The sequence below is a fragment of the Aulonocara sp. 'chitande type north' Nkhata Bay genome, linkage group LG16 (genome assembly GCF_057382095.1).
Source record: "Aulonocara sp. 'chitande type north' Nkhata Bay isolate Kocher_YH1m ecotype deep benthic linkage group LG16, A_spYH_male_GT1.1, whole genome shotgun sequence".
In the NCBI taxonomy this organism is placed as follows: domain Eukaryota; kingdom Metazoa; phylum Chordata; class Actinopteri; order Cichliformes; family Cichlidae; genus Aulonocara; species Aulonocara sp. 'chitande type north' Nkhata Bay.
In genome coordinates this window covers 27,138,478-27,159,916 of record NC_141359.1, presented here as the reverse complement: position 1 = coordinate 27,159,916, position 21,439 = coordinate 27,138,478, and the positions used below count along the sequence as shown (strand labels likewise).

The window sequence follows — 21,439 nt, the reverse complement described above, 5'->3', positions numbered from 1 at the left end:
ATGTGGCTGTTTTTGTTTATTTCGGTTTCGTTTCTAACAGAATAAGGGCGAAAATGAGACAAAACCTGAGCAGAAGTCCACGTGCCACGCTGTGATTGGCCATCAGCAGCCTTTATATAAATCAGACTGATGTAGGATCATTACTTTAACTGGACCAGATGGGACCACTCACTTTCATAAGCGAGGTACTATGATTTTAATCTTTTAATATCATTGGTATTGCAGTTACCTACTTAGTATAATGTACTCCTTAAAGGATGTACAGATATGTACAAAGTGTGGCTCTTTAATAGTTTAATAGTTTAATTATTTATATAGCACATTTAATTACAACAGAAGCGTTGACCAAAGTGCTGTACAAGAATGCAACATACATAATAAAACAACTTAGAGTATTCATAGTTTAGTTTGCATAGTATTGCATTGTATCTAAAAACAGTGCAGCGTGTAGGTAGCTGATATTTGATTTTTTAAATTCTAGCTGATTAACAGGAAGTTGGCTGCTATTCAGCGATCGTGTATATTTCCTTCCTCTTAGAGGCCACCCAAACACATGAGATATCAATAAAAAGCCCAGAATGTCCTCTATTTAGTACATCAGGACTTAGTGGGATATCTCAAATAAGTCAAAAGATATAGACCAAAAAACAAATGTCTATTACAGAGGACATAAACGAATAGGCTGGTTCTCAAGAGGATATGTTATATGACTTTGTTCTGCTCACAATACCCTGAATTTCTTACAGGAACCAACCCTGGAACAATGAGTCTGAAAGCAAAAAAGAAAGCTCGGTGAGTTACTTTGATTTTACTTTAATGTTATGTATACATTAAAAAATGTATACAAATAGTAAATGTATACAAATAGTTTATTTAAATCCAGGTTGAAGACTCACCTATTCTCAGCTGCATTTGAATAAAGCACCAAATCCACACTTTTAAGCTTAAATTTCAAAACTTACACTAACTACTGATCTTATCTATTTCTGATTTTATCTGTTTTGATTTTATATACTGTTTTGTTTGTTCGTTAAGCTTAAATTTCAAAACTTACATTAACTACTGATTTTATCTACTGTTCTGATTTTATCTGTTTTGATTTTATATACTGTTTTGTTTGTTTGTTTGTTTGTTTGTTTGTTTGTTTGTTAAGTGGGTTTAGAGCTCTGGGTAGCTCCCCAGCTGGGTCTAGACTGGGTCTAGAGAGTATTTTAAATTCAGGGAATTTAAAATAGAAAGTAGCTCGTCCACAGAAGGACTGGTAGCTCCCCTTACGATAAGGGTTCAGATCGCGCGAACAGGTGTGAAATGTGTGTGTTTAGTTAGTTTGTTTGTTTGCTTGTTTTAATCAATTTTAAATCATGCTTTTTATTTGTTTTTGTTTCTAATGTCTCTGTAAAGCACTTTGAATCACCTTGTTGTTGAATTGTGCTATACAAATAAATTTGCCTTGCCTTGCCTATACAGTTCTTCCTACTGTATATAAAACAATAGGAAATACTGCTATGCACTTCCTACAGAACAGTATTTCTGTAGGAAGTACTGTACGCAAAAAATGTGTGGCTCTATAGTACTGTAGGAAGTGCTGATACATATTAATATGATTTTTGGCGCCAATGTTATTTTCTCATTTTACTTGTAGGTCAAATTATTTATTGAATTGAATTACTGCTCAGTGTGTAATTATTTGAATCACTATATGAAATGTTTTTAATAATCTTTGAGTGCACATCTTCATTCATCTCCATTTGTAACCAGTTCCCTACAATTACATACTAAATGCAAAGTTCGTATTCAACGTTTTATCATCCAAATTACATCAAGTACCTGCCCCTTTTCAATTTATTGTCCCATAAAGTATCTTCTGATTTCATCACAAGCTGTTATCTGATTTAAAGTTGAGAACTTTATGGCTAAGAATACAAGTAAAATACACAAGCTTGTTTAATATTAGCTCTTTCCTATAATCAGTGTATCAGGAGGACTCACTTTGTTTTAAATTAAATTCAAACTCGGTGCTTTTTAATTTCTCTGCTGATACTGTTGCTTTTTTATAGGACTTCTTTCGGGGCCACAGCACCGCCCTTCATTGACTACTTGAAAGATATTCTACGTCGATATCCAGATGGCGGACAAATTTTGAAGGTTGGTGTAATGTTTTGCCAAAAGTCCATTTCATCAGTTACTTCTTAAAGTACTTCATGGGGTTGCAAAAGGATTTTCAGTCCTTTAGAAATCCGGTTTCAAAACTGTCCCTTGGCTCTGATCAGTAAATGCTTTCCTAATGATTGAATTGTCTCAGTTACTCATTTTGACATTTTGTACCTTGCTGATAAAAAAACATGAAGTCCATTTTGTAAATAACTTTTAAATAAATCATTATGTGATCATTTAAACTGTCACAAAGGAGGGTTATCTAGTCTGTGCTAACGGGCTAACTCCTTGTTATTAAAAAACACTATTTTCACAGTAAGATACACCATTGTGCACCCGGTTTCCAAAAAATAACAAGATAATGACAGCAAAAAAAACACTAAGATTGTGGCCTCATAACAGACGTCAATGACTAATGTCACTGTGGTTCTGTCCAACTTTCATAGTGTGAAGAACTCATAAACTAATTTTGACCAAATTTCACACAAATGGATACGTTTTAGGAAATGATGATATTTTATATCCAAAGGGTCAAATTTCTGGTTTACAGTAACATAATATTAAAAAAAAAAACACTTTTCTGGCTATTGTTCAATACTGCAACACTAATCCTGGATGTGTACCTTGTGAGTATTGTCCGACTATTTGAACCTTTTTGCTGCTTGGATACAGTTTCTTTTTAGTAACAAATATATTTAAAACTCTTTTGGCTATCATAGCTATAAACTTGTGTGTGGAATCAGCTTTACAGGTCAAACGTGAGCACATGTAACATGTTTTTTGAGCTTCAAGATCTGTACCGCAAACAACATTCTCTATCCTAGATGCTTGACTTGGATAGGGATCAAATTAGTGGATTATTGGAAACATGGATGTAAACTGCAAACTGACTGCAAGCATTACTATAATTCTGTTTTTTCTGAGGTTTTGCACCACTTGCACCACATAAGCACCATGTGCATTAGGGTTCTTCTACATACTCAGTTGCCTTTTTTGTGTGCTTTAATGTTGGAAGAAAATGTGAAAATATAATACAGTACAATTCAACACTAATAGTATACAGTTGTGTTCAGAAGTTTACATACACAGGGGCATGATGGTCAGGATAAATTTTTCTTTGAAAACTAAGAATTGTATGCCCAAGTTTGGATTTATTTTGGATTTCCCCTAATCCACCAAGGGTCAAAGATATATATTAAGTTAGCCTTCTTTATCCATCTCAAAACCGGTTTTGATGTGCGTTTAGGATCATTGTCATGTTAGAACACTCAATGGTGTTTAAATTTTAACTGTCTGACTGTTGATTGGATGTAAAGTTGAAGAAGTCAATTTTCAATATTCCATCCCCTTCGTGTAATGTACCAGTACCACAGCAAAACAGCCCCAAAGCATGATGCTATTGACATCATGCTTGACAAACTGGCACACTGTTCTTAGGTTTGAAAGACTCAGCTTCACTGCTTTTCATTGTGGCCAAATACCAGAATCTTTGTTTTCGTCTGACTATAAAACTTTTCTCCTGAATGTATTTGGCTTGTCCTTGTGGGAAGCTGCAAATTTTAGTTGAGCAGAAGGTGCCAATTTTGGAGCAGGTGCTTTTTTTCTTGGTTAGCACCCTCTAAGTCCAGGGCGAGGCAAAAATGGGTCTTTGGGTCTTCTCACAGACCAAGGTCTGTAAGAAGTAAATGTAAATCCTGTAAACTTTCAGTTATAGCCAGTCATGATTTAATAATGATGATAAGAATTTAATAGGCCTTGGCATTGTAAAAGACACTGTAGAACCTTCAGTAGCACTTAAAAGATTTAAGTTACTGTATGTATATAATATATATATTATATGTTATATTTTGGCCTTCTGTGGATTAGAGAAAATCTAAAATAAATTCAACCTTGTGCATCCAATTCTTGTTTTTTAAATAATTCAAAATATATGATGTTACAGTAGGAAACCTAAATGGCTAATTAAAGCAGGGCTAGATCCCATTTAAACGAGTCACGTTCAGGGTTTAGTATGCTGGTTCACAGGAGAGATGGGACGCTTCTTGGAACAAAACCATTGTTCACATCACCTCTCCTGCTAAAGTAAGGAAAAATTGCTTGTAGGGGTGCGGCTATCAATTATTTTAGGGATCAAGTAATCTATCGATTATTCAATTGATTATTCGAGTAATTGATAAGAAATACTTTTGTCTTATTAATGAGCAATAATAAATAATCAAAAGAGAAAGAACCAGCAGTGCATTGGTTTCAATTTTACATACTGCAATGTTTTAAAGTTTAACTGCATACAAGATCTGTAAAAAATAAATAAATAAAATAAAATCTATATTGAAATTTTAGCTTTTAAAGAAAACAGTTTCTTAAATGCAAAAGATATATAAAAATCTCAAATCTCAATCACAAAGTAAACTAAGGAATAAAAATGTACCTTTTCTCTGTCTTGTTGGAAGATTTTCTGACATTATTAAAAGGTAAGTTTAAAAACCCTCAGGTCAGGTACACCCCATCTCCCCCTTTAGCCTCACCCCTGTTTGCTGAAGGTATCAGACTAAACTCTTTAAACAGCTTTTTTCCAGTAAAGGTTTTAATGGTAATTACAGGAACAGCCCTGCTGTTTTGGACGCTCATCCTGACCTCACCGTTCTTGGTAATGGCTCTGACTCTTTGCTCTGTGTAAACAGACTCTGGCTCCACATTAAACTGTGCCAACATCAACATCACTGCTGCTATTGTGTTATCAGTGTTTTTGAAAAGCTAGCATTTACGTTGTTTTGGAAAATGAGCGCGCTACAGAGCCTTGCGTTAAACACAGCATAGAAGAATTTGTGTCGAATGTTTTTTAGAATTAAATTACTTGATGAATTTTTGCAGCCCTACTAGCTTCCATTGGCTGTCTTCTGTTAATGGTTGGTTTTGTTGGTCAATCAGGAACTGATTCAAAATGCAGATGATGCTCAAGCCACAAAAGTGGTTTTCATCCATGATGAGCGAAGCTATGGGACTGAAAGCCTTTGGACTGAAGAACTGGGAAAATTTCAAGGTATTTATTGATTAACAATAAATAAAAAAGCTTTTCTCTAAAACATATGTTTCTAATGTTTCTTTTACTTTTACATGACAAAAGGTTAAAAAGAAGAAAAATCAGTCAGTCTTTTTTTCAGTCTTTCTTTTTCTTTTTTTATGTATTATCACAAAGCCATGAGAATGTTTTATTTTTACGAAGGTCCTGCTCTCTATGCCTACAACAATGCCGCATTCTCTGAGGACGACTGGGGAGGAATTCAGATGGCTGGAAGGAGTGTCAAGCGTGACGACCCGAACAAAGTCGGGAGGTTTGGAATCGGCTTCAACTCTGTTTACCACATAACAGGTGAAACTATGTATAGTTATCACACTTGATAAGAGTAATGTTTGTTTTGTTTTTTTAAATAAACAATTGACAGTAGCATATCTTTACTTTGTCCACAGATGTGCCAAGTATATTCAGTTCAGGCCACCTTGGCATGATGGATCCCCAAGAAAAAATATTTGGAGAGAGAAATGGAGGGTTTTGGTGGTCTTTGGATGATGCTGAAGACCAAGAAGTTCTGCTGAATATGAGTGATCAGTTTCAACCATTTAGAGATATAGTCTCACATGTGTGTGAACATGGATGGTCAAAAGTTGTCATGGAGGATCAGCACTTCAATGGGACAATTTTTAGATTTCCTTTACGCAATGAAGCATCAGAAATTTCTGATAATCTGTATGACTCAGATAAAGTGGTTGAGCTTTTTGATAGCTTCATTGCAGATGCAGATTTGAGCCTCCTCTTCTTGAAAAATGTCACCTCCGTGTCCTTGTTACATATTAGTGAAGATGGAGCTGTTAACACCAGACTTGAAGTGAAATCTTCAGTCCCCACAGATGATGTTTTGGTGTCAGAAGAGGAGTCAATCACTGAGGGTCTAACAAGGTTCAAAGTTATAACTGTGAGTTCAAAAGACCAAAAAGAGACAAAGTGGCTTCTGACAACATGTACCATGAAAGAGGGCGTTGCAGAAGATCTTGATTTGCTTACAAAGAAGTTGAGCTTTTTACCTCAAGTTGACCTGGCATTCCCCTGTGGTGAGAAGAGAGACTGTAGCCAGAGCAGACTGAGCTGCTTTCTCCCCCTTCCAAACAATGAATCCAATAAGACAGGACTCCCAGTTTATGTCAATGCATGCTTTGGCCTCACAGACAATAGAAGACACATCAAATGGCAAGAGGAAGACCAGAGACATGATGAACATGCTTTGTGGAATGAAATGCTGATGAAGAAGGTGTTTCCACAAGCATACATCAAGATCATTCAAGATGCCATTAAACTTGCCCAAAAATCTATCCTCCCTGTTTCCTCTGTGTACAATCTGTGGCCAGATCTCACTCAGATACAACACAAAGAAAAATGGCATGCTCTCACTCTGGATGTTTTTCATCACTTATTCAGACAGAACGTGGCCATCCTCTCTCTTGCTAAAGATGAAAGACAGTTTATCTCTCCATCAGAAGCTGTTTTCCCCTGCAATGGCCCAACAAGCACCAACATATTGTCTGCCATTAAAAGGGCTTTAGTGTCATGTGGAGAAAATCTTGTCACTTTACCAGCTAGTGTTGCAAAGGCTATACATGAGGCCTACCCAAACCCTGCTACCCTAAAACATGTGACTCCAGCATTCCTCAGGGCCATTCTCCACAGGACCGGTGTGGATAACATCACCAAAGATGACAAACTCAGTCTTTTGGAGTACATTTTAGGTGATGAACAATACAAAGAACTTGAGGGTCTTCAGCTCCTTCCACTCAGTGATGGCTCTTTCAGATATTTCACATACGAAGAGGAAGACACTGCTTTGATTGACAGCCATGAATGTCCAAGGTAGGGTTTCCATACATCTATCAATATTTAAAATAATGTTATATTTATCATGACTAAAGTTGCCATTTTTATGTGTTATTCACATAATGATTGTAACTGAATATTTGGAAGGTTCAGGAATATTTCTATACTGAATGAACTCCTAACAGTTTGACAGAATCCATTGCACTTTTTTATAGAGTCTTGCTGCCATTCTGTAAACCCTTCTTCATCCCACATGATCTGACTCCAGCCTGCAGTGCACATCTGAAAGAACTGGCCAGAAGAAGTAAGTGAAAGTAATTTTAAACAATACAGAGTCATTTGTACACAGCTACACATTTTAGCACACACATTTATTCTTAACTTTAAAAAAAAATCTTTTTAATCTGCTCTTCAGATTTCTTCAAGGTCACCAACATTGATGCATCCCATTTGGCTGAATATGCAAGACGATATTTGCCACCAGACTGGAAGCAGACAGGGAAGAACCTTGTTGCATGGGACAACAACAACAGTCAGCATCCACCTTTAGACTGGTTCCAAGAATTCTGGAGGTTTCTCAACAGTCATTTTAATGAGTTAAGTCCTTTCACTGACATACCTCTAATACCAGTTAGTCCTCTGTCTGGCAGTCAGACTGTATCAGTAGCAAAACTACAGCAGAACACAACCCTGATCTTTCAGAAAAGTAAACAGCTGAGTTTGCCAGACCGAATAGCTCAGCTGGTGAACAAAGTTGGTGGCACAGTGGTGAGAGGAAATGAGTGGCTCAAGCATGTAGACCTTGACTCGTATGTGCTGTGCCCATCTCCAAGGAGTGTTTTGAAGGTCCTGATGAATTTAGATTTCCAGCATCTTGTCACAGAACTCAAATCTGCCTCTTACACAGCACGAGAAGAACTGAAAGATTATCTCTCTTATCTGGATTCTCTCTCAAATACAGAGAAAGATTTTCTCTTGAGGTTGCCTTTGTTTCAAACCATGAAAGGATTCAGTGTTGCAGCTCAATCGAAACAAGCTGTGCTTCTGATCTCAGGCCTAACAGTACCAACAGAGCTCCCTATGCCTGATTCCATAATCCAGTGTTCTACTGAGACTGACCGCAGACTGTTACAGCTGCTCAAAGTTCATCTCTTGGACACCGCCGAAGCAGCCAGTGTTCTTGTTGACAGCATAAGGAAAGGCGCTTACAGCAGTGACAACACTAACAAAACAATGACTTGGGTTTTACAGCATGGTAAGGTGCTTTTCTCACAAAACGAATCCCTGAAATGCAGCTGTAAGGACTTGAGCTTCATTGAGGTGAATGGACAGCTGAAAAAGGCATCTGACTTTTTTGATCCAAGAATTCAGACTTTTAAAGTCATCTTTGAGTCAGACTTCTTTCCACCGCCTTCATACACTCATTCACTGCAGATGCTGGAAAGCTTAACAGAAATCGGATTACTGAATAAAGAGATGGATGTCTCACCTGAACATTTGCTACATGCTGCCACGCTGACTGACAAACTGTGTGTGAACTCACAAACTGAGGCTCTGAGAAGAGCTCAGGTTCTGTTGGAAATGTTGGAAAGTAATGATCTACTGACAAAGTTTTCTCACAGACAGCTTCATTGCCTCAAAATGCTAAAATGGATCCCATGTGAACAACCTGGAAGTGAGAAACAATTCAGTGATAAATCTCAGAAATATTGTTTGTTTTGCCCAAATGAAATAAGACATTCTGTTTATAAGGACATTGTTGGACATGTAATGCCACTAACAGGTAAGCTCAGTGACAGAGTTAGCAACAGACTTGGTCTCAAAGACCTACCACCACCTGAAAAAGTGATTGAAAATCTTTCAGTCTTGAAATCAAAAGCACTGGAAATGGCTAATCCTGACACAGATGTAGACTTCAAAAGACAGCTGCACAGCATTTACAAACACATGCAAGACAATGTCTCTGTATTTGTTACAATGATGGGCAATGAGACATGTTGGCTATGGGCCCAGAACGAGTTTGTTGCACCCCAGGATCTGGTTCTTGAATACCCAAATAATCTAGATCTGAGTTCTTACATTGGGAAGGTGCCAAGTGAATTTTTGCCATACAGAACATTGTTCCAGAGGTTTGGCCTGAGAAAAGTACTTTCCAATGAAGACATTTTGGGCATTCTGTACTCCATCCAGCAAACAATTGAAGCAAGACAGCCGCCATTTGCAAGTTCCTCAGAGGTCAAAGTGTCAATAGAAATTCTCAACTGGCTCTGGAAAGAGAAGAAAACAGTTCAGGATGACATCCCAGTGCCAGTCATTGCTGATGGAGGAAAATTTACCCTTAAACCACGATCAACAGCTCTTTTCTGTGATGTAAGCAAAAATGGACTGAAAGAACTAAACTGCAGAGAAGAGGAAATTTATGTCATACATGAGGAAATCCCAAAAGCAGCGGCTGAATGGCTGGAAATTCGTTTTCTCAGTACCCACATCCTTGATCCAGAGGAGATAGGAATAGAGCAGTGTGGACAATCTGAACCAATAACAATGAGAATAAAAAACATTCTTAAAGAGTACGATGAAGACAGTGACATCTTCAAAGAGCTCATCCAGAATGCAGAGGACGCTGGGGCAGATGTTTGCAAGTTCTTGGTGGATTTCAGAGTACACAGAGATGCCCCCGAAAGCCTGATTGACCCTGACATGGCTCTTTGTCAGGGACCTTGTCTTTGGGCTTTTAATAATGAGCAGTTCACAGCCGAGGATTGGAAAAATATTGTCAGAGTTGGCTCAGCCTCAAAGGAAAACAAAGTGGAAAAAATTGGAAAGTTTGGACTTGGATTCAACACTGTGTATCATGTGACAGATGTCCCCTCCATCCTTAGTGGCAACACTCTCCTCATACTTGATCCAAATGTTACTCATCTCACAAAGCATATCAAACATAAATCAAATCCTGGAATCAAGCTGGATCTCTCTCAACAGCGACTCTTTCATTGTTTTCCTGGTCAGTTTGGATCATATGAAAACATTTTTGACTGTAATTTCACTCGAAAAAGTCCTCCTGAACCCTATCCAGGCACTCTGATCAAACTACCTTTCCGAAGTGAAGAAGAAGTTGTCAAATCAGAAATAAGCACAAATGTGTATCAAAAACCCCATATCCTTGATTTTCAACATCTCTTTTCTAAGAATTCACAAACCCATCTGCTCTTTTTAAAGAACATCATTACATTATCCCTCCAAAATATCCCACACAATGGATCAACTCCACCAACAGAAAACGAAATAGAGACCATCTTCTCTGTGTCCAAAACCACTGTGAGTGCAATGGAGATTCCTGATGACACCAGTGTGTCCAAGCAACGTCATGCTGAGAAATCACTGATGAAACTTGATGGTAAATGCAAAGGACTAATTGAATCTTGCACAGTCAGAATTATCCAAATATCCAGTCAGCAGTCTAATGAAAATGAAGTTCAGCTCTGGCTCCTGTACAACTGCTTTGGGACAGATGAGTCCTTTAAAATGGCCATTCACAAAAACAAGCAGGCCAGTTTCTCTTTGCCCATTGGAGGGATTGCTGTGCCTTTGCAAAACGATCCAGAAACTGGAAAATTCACCACATTACAAACAGAACTTGTTGGACAGGCCTTTTGCTTCCTTCCTCTTCCCATTCACACGGGTCTTCCTGTCAATGTAAATGGCACATTTGCTGTGACAAGCAACCGAAAAGGTCTGTGGGAAACTGGAGTGAAAAATGACTGGAACAAAGCTCTCCTTCAGGATCCAGTAGTGACAGCATATGTTACTGTACTCAAGGCACTAAAGAAAATGTCAGAAAATAAGCAGCTGGTGAGTTACTGTTATCACACCTTTTGGCCTGAGAGAGAGAAAGTGACTGAAACTTTCAAGCCTTTAGTGGATGCACTTTACTCAACCATTATTGACGACTCTGTTGGTCCAGAGCTCTTTAGTGATGGAGAACAATGGTTCTCAATGAACAATGCCATATTTCTTCATGAGAGCATTGAAAATGATGAAAAGATTGGTGACCTTGCAGTGCAAGTTTGTCAGAAATATGCAAAAGGACCCAATCATGTTGTTCCTCTTCCACTTTGGCTGAGAAATAGCTTCAAACAGGCTGGCCTAGAAAAGGTTTTACAAAACAGGACCTGGAACTGGGAGAAGTTCTACAGAGAAGCAGTGTTCAGTAACCTAACTACAATGGACTCGAAGAGTAGAGATACCCTTGTGCTGCATGCTATTGACCTTCATATCAAAGAAATTGACAATCTGCTGCTCTGCTATCCATGCATACCCACAAAGGGTGGACAGCTCCAACATGTCAGGAAACTTGTGAATCCTACAGGGAAAGTGGCCTGTCTTTTTGAACCAAAAGAGGGACGCTTGCTTGATGGATCCGAAAATGACTTCAGATCTCCAAAAAGGATTCAGCGTTTGTTGGAACTTGGTATGGCAAATGACCATCTCCCATTGGAAGACATCACAGAGAAAGCAGGCACAATTAATAAAACCTGGAGCATTGACAAAAAGAAAGCATTTGTCCACTTGAAGTGCCTTTTTGAACTGATGAAGAATCACATTTATGATGAAGGCTCTCACCACTGGAAAACACTGAGGACAACTGCATTTCTTCCAGCATATTCACCTGGTGATGCAAAAATGGAAGGAAATGTAACACTTAAAAAGCCCACTGATGTTTTTAGTGACAAATGCTCCCTTCTTGTTAACATGACACAACCAGTGCTGAATAATAGTAATTTGAAAATACACCACAGTGATCCAGTCCTAAAGATCTTGGGCGTGAACAGCACTCCGAAGCCAGAGGTGGTGCTCCAGCAGCTGCATGAAGGAAGCAAACAAGCACACTCCATTGACAGATCCATGCTTTACAAAATAGCATTTGAGTGCTATACGTGTCTGGATCAGTGGATCTGTGACTCTGGAAATGCCTCTTACATTTCACAACAAGCAAATTCATTTCCATTCATCCTCATTGGTGATACATTTGTGAATGTTGATCGTGTAGCTGAGAACGGGCAATTTGAAGCAAAGCCCTATCTCCACGTACTTCCAGCTGCCTTCACAAGCTTCAGGAACCTCTGGAAATGTATAGGTGTTGAAAAACAATTCACAATCACTCAGTTTCTAACTGTGTTGCAGGAATTAAAAGCTCAACATGGAAACAAGCCCCTAACAAAGAGTGATCTCTCAGTTGTCTTCACAATTTTAAACAAAGGGATTTTTGAGGCCAAATTGAAAATCACGGATGACTGTCTGATACCCAATGAGCATGGAGTTTTGCAACCTGCAAATGAGCTGTTTTACAATGACAGCCCATGGATGCCACTCACTTCAGGTGTCACATTATGTCACGAGAATATCCCACGAGCTATGGCTCGCCACCTTGGAATCAAAACAACAAGGCATCATACTCTGGAAAACCACATAGTTGATGACATGTCACCATTTGCTTTTGACTTTGAACAGCAGGAACAGCTGACTGTTCGTATTAAAAACATAATTTCAGCCTATCCATCAAAGAAGGATATCCTTAAAGAGCTCATCCAAAATGCTGATGATGCAGAAGCAACAGAAATTCACTTCATCTGGGACAAAAGACAACATGGAAAAGTAAAAACATTTGGGAAGAAATGGAAAAATCTCCAGGGTCCAGCACTTTGTGTGTTCAACAACAAAGTGTTTTCTGATGCTGACATTAAGGGAATTCAACAGCTGGGAGAGGGAGGAAAGCACAGCACCCCAGGGAAGATAGGCAAGTACGGAGTTGGATTCAACTCTGTTTACCATCTGACTGACTGCCCTTCGATCCTTACAGGAGATGAAGTACTTTGCATTTCTGACCCCAATCAAAAATACATTAAAAATCATTCAAATAACCAGCGATATGGCATTGGCTATAAACTAGCTGACACTTTCAAAGAAATGTACGTAGATGTCTACAAATCATTTCTTCCAGACAAATTTTCTCTTAAAGAGGGCACCATGTTCAGATTACCTCTGAGAATGGGTACAAATGCAAATACCTCCAAAATATCACAGCAAGGAGTCACTGACCGCGACATGAAAGAACTGTGCTCTGCCCTGTCTGAAGATCCTGAAGGACTAATTCTCTTTCTGAAAAACATCTGCAAAATCAAAGTCCATGAAATCAGTGAAGATTCACAAGAACTTAAAACCATCTTTGAGGTTGAAAAAACTCTGCCACAAAGAAGTCGGGACGAGAAAGATGCTTTTGTAAAACATCTACAAAATGCACTGCAATCAGACAAAACAGCAACACCGCACAAGACTTTCTATGAAACTGTGATTTCCACCTCAGATAAAAGACAAAGTAAGTGGATTGTTGCAGAACAATTTGGCTCCTTCAAAGACAGCTACGATTTAAAACTATCAGAAAAACTTCCCCAAGCATCATTAGCTGCACGTGTGAACACAAAGGGATCCAGCATCATGGATTTTAAAGGAGAAGCCTTTTGTTCACTTCCTTTGCCAGGGAAAACTGGACTGCCAGTACATGTCAATGGAAACTTTGAGGTTGATTCTGCCAGGAGAAGCCTTTGGAAAGAAGATGGGAAGAGTAAGAAATCCAACTGGAATGAGATTTTGAAACAGAACGCCATTGCTCCGCTTTATGCAGACCTCCTGCATTACATCAGGCGAATGATCACAGTCAAGAAAGTTTCCCTTACATGTTTCAGTACAGAATACTTGTGGTTTTGGCCAACTGTGTCCAAGGATGTTTGCCCAGACTGGCATGAAATGATACATGAAGTATACAGATCACTGAAAGAAAAAGGCCTTGATGTAATCCCTGTGATGAAGAGGTCAACACGGAAAATTGCAGATAAAAAAATTAAAGAATACTCATTTGACTGGTGTAATGTCAGCGAAACAGACTCAACTGAGGCACCTTACTTGACAACCTTGGGAAATTTCAAGCTGAATAACATTTTGGAAGATCTTGGAATGAAGCTGGTTCCTTATTCCACAAACATGCAGAGGATTTGGACAAGTTTCAGATCTGCTGGGGTTGAAGTGAAAGAGGTCAGTCCCTCCACTGTGCAGACTTTCCTACGAGCAAAACCTCTAAATGATCCAACCCAAACAGATGAGGATTTGCCTTTACCCATAAGTGCCACTTTGATCAAAGATGAGAAAAGATGTTCAGAGCTCCTGAGTTTTTGTTTAAAAGATTTCTCCTCACAAAAGGTCACACAGAATTTACTCAATGGCCTTCCACTTCTTCTCACAAGAGATAAAGTTTTAAGACTCTTCAACTCCCAAACACCCACGTGGATATCAAGGTATGAAGATCTCTTCTTTGACTGCCAGGCTCAATTTGCAGATTATCAAATCAACATTTGGCACACTGACCTTCTTCAAAGATTAAAACTTGTCAGAAATATGACTTTGCACCACTCAGAGAAATATCTGAAACCATTAATTCAGCATCTTCTTTATGACTGTGACATTGATCCACACAGTGGTTTTCATGTCCCCAATGAGAAAATGTTGGAGTGGCTGAAATCACTTTGGAAGTTCATAACAAGTGAAATTAGACTACCAACATCTAGCGATGACAAGTCAAGTCTGACACTAAGTGATGTGATGAAACTCTTCAGCGACTGCTACATTTTACCTGTTGTGTGTCCAAGGTTGAACAACAAGCTCTTCCTGCAAACAATGAAACACATGTCAAGTGTTGTGTTTGCCTCACAGAAACACAAAGACATATCAGGCATCCTCTTCAAACTTGGTTTTATGAGGTTTGATCATGTTTTCTTCTCTGAGATGGACCGATGGATATATTCATGTCTACAAGATGAACTTCTTGATGTAGATGATCAAAGCTCAGTGTTGGATCAAGTGTACAAAATTAATCGCTCAGAGTTTTCCCACCTTTCAAATGATAATATGAAAGAGTTTCAGATGTTCCTGCAATCAGGATTATCCAAGTCCAAAGACAATCAAGAGTATGTGAGGAAACTTAAATCCTTACCAATATTTGAAACAACACAAGGTGAACGAGTGAGGGTTGATGGAACTAAACAGGTTTATGTTCTCAACAGCTTTTATTCAGTGAAATTTCCAGATTTGTTCAACCTGCCCAACACCGGCAGCATTTTTCTCAAGTTCAACTCTGAGAACCGCACACTGTCAGAAACAGTCAACATTCAGGTCCTGGATGATTTGCAGTATTTCATGAAGTTTATACTCCCTGCTGTACACCAACTCACAGAGACACAGATTCTTCACAGCCTCAAGCTGTTGCTGTCACTACATTACTCTTCAGAGGACAAGAAAACTATCATCTCCTCACTGAAGACAGTGAAACTGATTCGTAGTTCCCAAGGTAGACTAGAGCCTGCATCATACTACTTTGATGAGAGTGTGGAGCTGTACAAAACAATGCTGCCTCAAGAGAAATTTGTTCCTGAGACATTTTGGTCTGAACTGTGTGAAGGAGATGACTACACAACAGAAAAAGCAAAAGAGCTGGTCAGAGAACTTGGAATGAAGCATGTTGTGTCAAACGATGAAATAATAAATTTCGCGTACCAGCTGGAATCAGAAGCAAAAGGAAAAGGAAAAATTGAAGACCTGAAACTGAAATCATCATTACTTTTCAGGGAAGCCTTGAATAAAGCATGTGATGTCAAAGACAACAACAAAAGTTTGCTGGAAAGCATTGCTGACATCAAATTCATTTTTCCAGTTAATATTAGAAAAGAACTGTCCAACTACCACCAACCATTTGCTGCTGAAGGAACTACTGTTAAAATTAGAGGCTCGTTGATTGAAAAAAATCCAGGACATCAGGATTTGATTTGGACCTCAATGCCAATTATTGACTTGCCAGTTTATACAGCACAGGAACTTATGCAGATGATGAAAAATGCAGGAGCTCATGAAGAACCACCTCCAAACTGTGTAACCAGTAACATAAGAAACATCTGTCAGTCACCATGTGAAACTGACCAGCTGATCAAAACACGAGCTAAAGTGTTCAGAAGTTCCTACGCTTACCTGCAAGCAAAAAGATTTGAAGGAAACCAGCTGGCTGGTCTTCCTGTTGTGTTGGTTAAAAAAGACACAAAACTTATGAGGCCTGATGACGTGTGTCTGTCGCTCTCCTATGATCTGGACTTCAGACCATATCTGTACAAGATTACTCCAAAAGATGCAATGTATGCACCGTTCTTTCAGAAAATTGGTGTGACGAACGAAGCTACTGCAGAGCAATATTGTAATGTTTTGGCAGCAGTTTACGCTGATTCCTGTGATAAACAGAAACTACATTCAAACCAGCTAATAACTGTGAAACGAGCTGTTGAGCAGTTGTTTAAGTTAATCAATGCTCAGGGAAACCAGACGCTTCTTGAAAATGTTGAGACTCTGTATCTTCCTGCAGTAGATGGTAAATTATACCCATCATCCACACTCTGCTACAACGACACAGTGTTTGAGACCAAAAGGTTGGAAGAAGCGCTGGAGAACAAGTTCCTGCTGCTTGAGAAACTCAGTGAATGTTATTTGGGCAACGACAAATACAAGCATCATCAGCTGTTGCAACTGCTGCCTCAGAAATTTCAGCCAAAGATGCTGTCTGAGTTCACAGAGGAAAGAGTTGTGGAATCAAAGATGCAGCGTTGTGAACTTGAGACTGGCTGTGAATTTAGTGGATGGTTTGATAAACATCTCTCCTCAGGAGCCTTTAAATATGGATTAATTTGTCTTATTAGAGAGAATTCTCAAGGCAAAATAATACAAGAAGATGCCACTAAAATGTGTGAGAAGACTTTTGGCAGTATACAGATTATCTGCTGCAAAACTTTGGAAACAGCTCTCTGGCTCGATAAACAGCCACTTCCCAAAACTGATGAAGAAACTGATGTATCTGTGGAACGAGGGCAACAAGGGTGTACCTTTTACTTAAAGCACAATGATGACATGGCTCTCAAGGTAATAAATGAAGTCATCATGACACTGACAAAGGAGATTAATGTTCTTTTAGGAAACAGAATTGGATCGGTTCACCTTCCAGTGCTGGGACAACTCCTCATGTGTGACGATCTGCAAGATGTTCGGAAAACTTTGGCTAAAAATCAGATCCGTGACAGTGCTGAAACTGAAAGTTCCTCTTTTAGTCCAGCAGCCCCTGGGACAGAGATCCCCAAAGAATGGCATGATTGTTTGGACATGAATGTCCTCAAGAACTTTGAAGAGGGGGAGTATATTGGCTACAGAATTGATGACAAGTACATTTATGCAGTTATTGTTGAAGAACTGCCTGGTCACAATGGACGATATTCATGGAGATACAAAATAGAAGTAGGAGAAGATGAGCCCATTGAAGTCAGCTGTGTTTATCTGTTTCAGTTTAAACGAGAAAAGAAGGTAAAAACATGCATGGAGCCAGGACCACAGAAGAAGACGCTAAAACCAGAAGAAAACACTTGCATGGAGCTGGAACCACTGACAGGAGCTGTGCCACATTCTTCTGAATCATCAACAAATTCTTTACCAGCCTCTGTTGAGGAAGCTAAAAGGGAAATTGATAAATGTTTGACAGAGATCTGGAGGCTTCCTGAGGAGGAGAGGCACAAAGCCATCAAGAGACTGTACCTCAGGTGGCACCCTGACAAAAATTGCCAGTCTCTCGGCAATGAGGCATTCAAATATTTACAGAATCGAATTGATGAGCTCAGCAAACCCAAAGCTGCAGGCTCGACCTTTTCAAGCAGAAACACAAATTTCAGAGGCTTCTATGAAGAGTGGAATCAGGAGGCCAGGTATCACAGAAATAGTCGAGAGAGGTTCTCTAGAGGCTATAGAGGTTTCCATTCCTACAACTTCTGGACCCACAATGAAAATGTCCCAAGGCCAGACAGAGAAGAGGCCAGCCGCTGGTGTAGACAGGCTCGCTGCGATCTCAATGCAGCTCACAAAGACACTGGTGGAGGGAGCACAGAGTGGTGTCTGTTTAAGGTCCATCAAGCAGTAGAAAAGTCTCTCATAGCAGCATGCTATAAAAGAAATGGACAACGCCCCAACAGCAGCTCAATTTCAGCCACTGCTGCACAAGTTTCCCGCTACAGCCTCCAACTGAGAGATCTGCCTGAGATTGTGAAAAACCTGCAGACACTCGGGGTGGATCCTAAAAGGACTCAATATCCCAACTGCCATCCATATCCTCACATACCAAACGGACAATTCAGATCAGAGAATGAAATGCTGGCACTGAACAAGGCATCTGAGCTCCTTAATAAAATAGAAGCATATGTGAATTAAGGATTTAAAACAAGGTATTGGTCAGTGTAACTGGTTTTCTACATGTTAAAAGTAATGTAATGTAAAGTGTAAAACTGAAATATTATTTAACATCAGAAAGAAAAAAGAAAACTTTTATTTTACTTATTTGTCTCACTTCTCATACTCAGTACTTATTATTATGTTATGGTGTGCATGTATATGTAAACACACTGAAGAAAATTGTAAGTACTAAATTACTTTATTTTGGATTCTTGTCATTTAAAGCTGCTTATTGGTGATATCGATATATTCTGTGTTATGAAAATGAAAACATCAGATGTTCTTTGTAAGTCTTGTTGACACTGTTGACTACTCTCTGAGATCAAAACAGTCACTCAGTGAATTTCTTACTGTTTGTTAAAAACCTGCCTTGGATCAATATACTCACTGTATGCTTGTAATGTAAATGCAAATATGCAGTTTTGGTGTTTTAAAGTTATGACTATTTGCTGAGAGACAGTATAACTACCGCATACTGATTTTTACTTGTATCCAGTTTTGTCTTCTGAAAAACTTAAAATCTTTAAACTTAAATCCACATTGCAATTGGGGAATTTTTGTTTTGTTTTCCTTTTTTTTTTAAATATTTGCTAGCAGAAAGATCTGAAGAGGACCTTAAATGATGTCTTTAATCATTTCTCCTCCCATGTAATTGGGACTTTTTTGTCTGATTAGTTAAACAGACCAAATTCTCCCTCTTTAAGTGTTTCCAAGTCTGGTCATGTCTCTGGACATGCATGTGGATGGTTAGAAACAATATTTACCCTTAAATGTCAATGTGATATAAAAGAAAATGCATCTAGAGAGTCACAGACCAAAGATCTGATCAATAACAGACAAGCCACTCACTGTGGAAAACCTTAGCCATATTTATTTTATCCAACACTGTAACACTATGATAAAATAAGGAAAAGCCTAATAGGTTCCTTTATGTATTGGACAGATCTGTTAGAAACAGTAACAAGTGCTTCACTGTTTAACATCACTCCTAAAACCTGGTTTACTTTTTATGAACAACTGATCAGACGTTCAGTAACCAATGAAGAGAAAGGCTTCAAGTTAAAAGAACTTTTTTTATTCATTATGAAATCATGTTATGAAAATAATGACAACTAACCATATATCAGACAAATGCATCTTTCCATATGTTAACAACGTTTTGCTGTAAAGGCTGTGACATCTCCGCCGTCACCAGAGCATAACTGTGTTCTGTTTGTGCTTGGCGTGTACTTCACCTCATCCTGCTGTTGTTTCATACCATAAAAATGTCTACAAGGCTTTTCACGTCTCCTTCCAGTGTTTCCACATGAAAATCCTTTGCAAATAACCTTCTGTTTGTAAGGGAGAAGTTCACATATATACCAGATTTAGTCTTTGTGTTCTGCTTCCTGTTGTCTAATCCTTCAATCAATAATTTACACAAAATCTGTACATACTTACAGCAGGCTGATGCCTGTTTCTGAAGGGTTGTGCACATAGAAAAAAGAAGCAAGAAAGTTGACGTGATACGATGGGAGGTCAGGGTGTTATGAGCATATTAGACACTTGCCTTAATGACAAATGTAACCCAACAACTTTCAGTCACTCAAAATGAGTCTGACATTCTGCAACAAAAGCCACACCCACTTCTTCCAGTCTTTTGCTATAAAACACACACTCGACACAGCTGACAGGGACGCACATTAAAATATTTATGGAATGAATGAGTGTGTGTTTGTAATGGCTGATGTTAGGATCAAGTATATTTATCTTAGCCAAAAAGATGCAAACCTTTGGGTACGATAAGAGCGAAATTTGCTATTTCTAACCGCCATCTGCATATTTACCCCCCCCATATCCAACAGCTGATAAACTCCAGCTGGGCCTGGAACAGACGTCTGAAAAAAATACTTAAGGCTTTTATCGTTTAGCACGTTATTCTTCAACTGATCGGCACTTACTGTATGCAGTCATTCATCTTTCACATCACTCATATTGCATTTTTGTTCACATAAAACTCTGTTACACATTTCAGAATTAGAAAACGATGAGACTGAGTTACCACAGCATTATGTGGAAGCTACTGGCACTACAAACTAAAGCACAAATGAGCGAAAAAGAAAATAACACGAACTGCTCCTCCTTCTCCTCGGACGCCGCTGCTGTGTGCTTCTTTATTGTTGCGATAACTTGATCTGTACTGAGCTGCAGAATAAAAATCTGGGGTTCATTTCAGGGTGCAGCTGCTTTCCCGTGAAAAGCATTGGACCAGTAATGGTGCAGGAGGCTGAACATGAAACGTGTCGGAGGTCATTCGAGTCAGGGTTTGGGTACTGGCATCAGTTCTCTTCTATGGCACAAGTGTTTGGCAAACACAGTTAACATTCAACATTTTTGAGATTGACAAAATAAATTATGTCAATGGCACACCGCTGTATCATACCGTAACCACCTGCTCTGCCGCTCTCAGGTGTCCTGGGTTTAGATGAGGTTTTGTCATACATACAAAACTCACTTCAATAACACAAGAATGCCCTTTAAAAAGTTATTTGCTGAGACCAGAAATTGAGAGAAACAGGCTTGAGGTTTGTGTCCAAGTTTTGCATCCATGTTTCTTTCACATTTTTCCTGCACGAGTAGAAAAAAAAAAAGCGGGCAGATCGCTTTTGCACAACCGAAGCCATCCAGAGATCGAGCCTGCAACTGCTACAAGCCCCTGTAGATGCTTGTCCTGCTGTCTCCTGTAGTGTCATAAAGCCACATAGGGTAGTGGGGGTCAACCCTGCCACAATTAGCTCCTCACATGTTGTAAGCCACATATATGGGATCCAGCTGGTCAGCCAGGAATCCATCTCTGAGGTGCATGCGTTGTTTCTCCCCTCTGGAGTTGATGGGGATGACGCCGGGGTCTACCACCACCACCACCCCTACGATGAGGTAGTGCTCCTCCAGGACCACATTGGTGACCAGGGCCACCAGGTCGAGGGCCTCCTGCTCAGATCCCTCCAGTTCTACAACCACCACGAGCAGGTTGGTCCATGTGAACACCGCACTGGAGAGAGGAGGAGGAGGATGGTGGATGAA

General features: G+C 39.2%; 2 protein-coding genes across 8 annotated transcripts in view; one reads left to right on the top strand and one right to left on the bottom strand.

Moving 5' to 3' along the window:
- The first annotated feature begins 76 nt into the window (after positions 1-76).
- Positions 77-20,169, top strand: LOC147311718 (sacsin-like). The gene is made up of 8 exons (XM_086267776.1): positions 77-185; positions 747-792; positions 2,058-2,145; positions 5,083-5,194; positions 5,378-5,524; positions 5,623-7,054; positions 7,234-7,322; positions 7,434-20,169. Exons 2-8 carry the CDS (start codon positions 764-766, stop codon positions 18,353-18,355), a joined length of 12,819 nt encoding a protein of 4,272 aa, XP_086123902.1. The 5' UTR covers positions 77-185; positions 747-763; the 3' UTR covers positions 18,356-20,169.
- Positions 19,430-21,439, bottom strand: part of LOC147311717 (disco-interacting protein 2 homolog A-like) — a 90,664-nt gene continuing 88,654 nt past the window's right edge. For all 7 annotated transcript variants that reach the window (XM_086267777.1, XM_086267779.1, XM_086267778.1 and 4 more), the window contains one exon: positions 19,430-21,407. In XM_086267777.1, the coding sequence (XP_086123903.1) occupies positions 21,155-21,407 (253 nt within the window). In that variant the 3' untranslated portion in view covers positions 19,430-21,154. The remainder of the gene's footprint in view (positions 21,408-21,439) is intronic.

Coding starts and splice junctions, on each gene's coding strand:
- LOC147311718 (XM_086267776.1), top strand. CDS start 764: ATGAGTCTGAAAGCAAAAAAGAAAGCTCG. Junction 7,055..7,233: donor GACAGCCATGAATGTCCAAG/GTAGGGTTTCCA, acceptor ACTTTTTTATAG/AGTCTTGCTGCCATTCTGTA. Junction 7,323..7,433: donor GAAAGAACTGGCCAGAAGAA/GTAAGTGAAAGT, acceptor TCTGCTCTTCAG/ATTTCTTCAAGGTCACCAAC.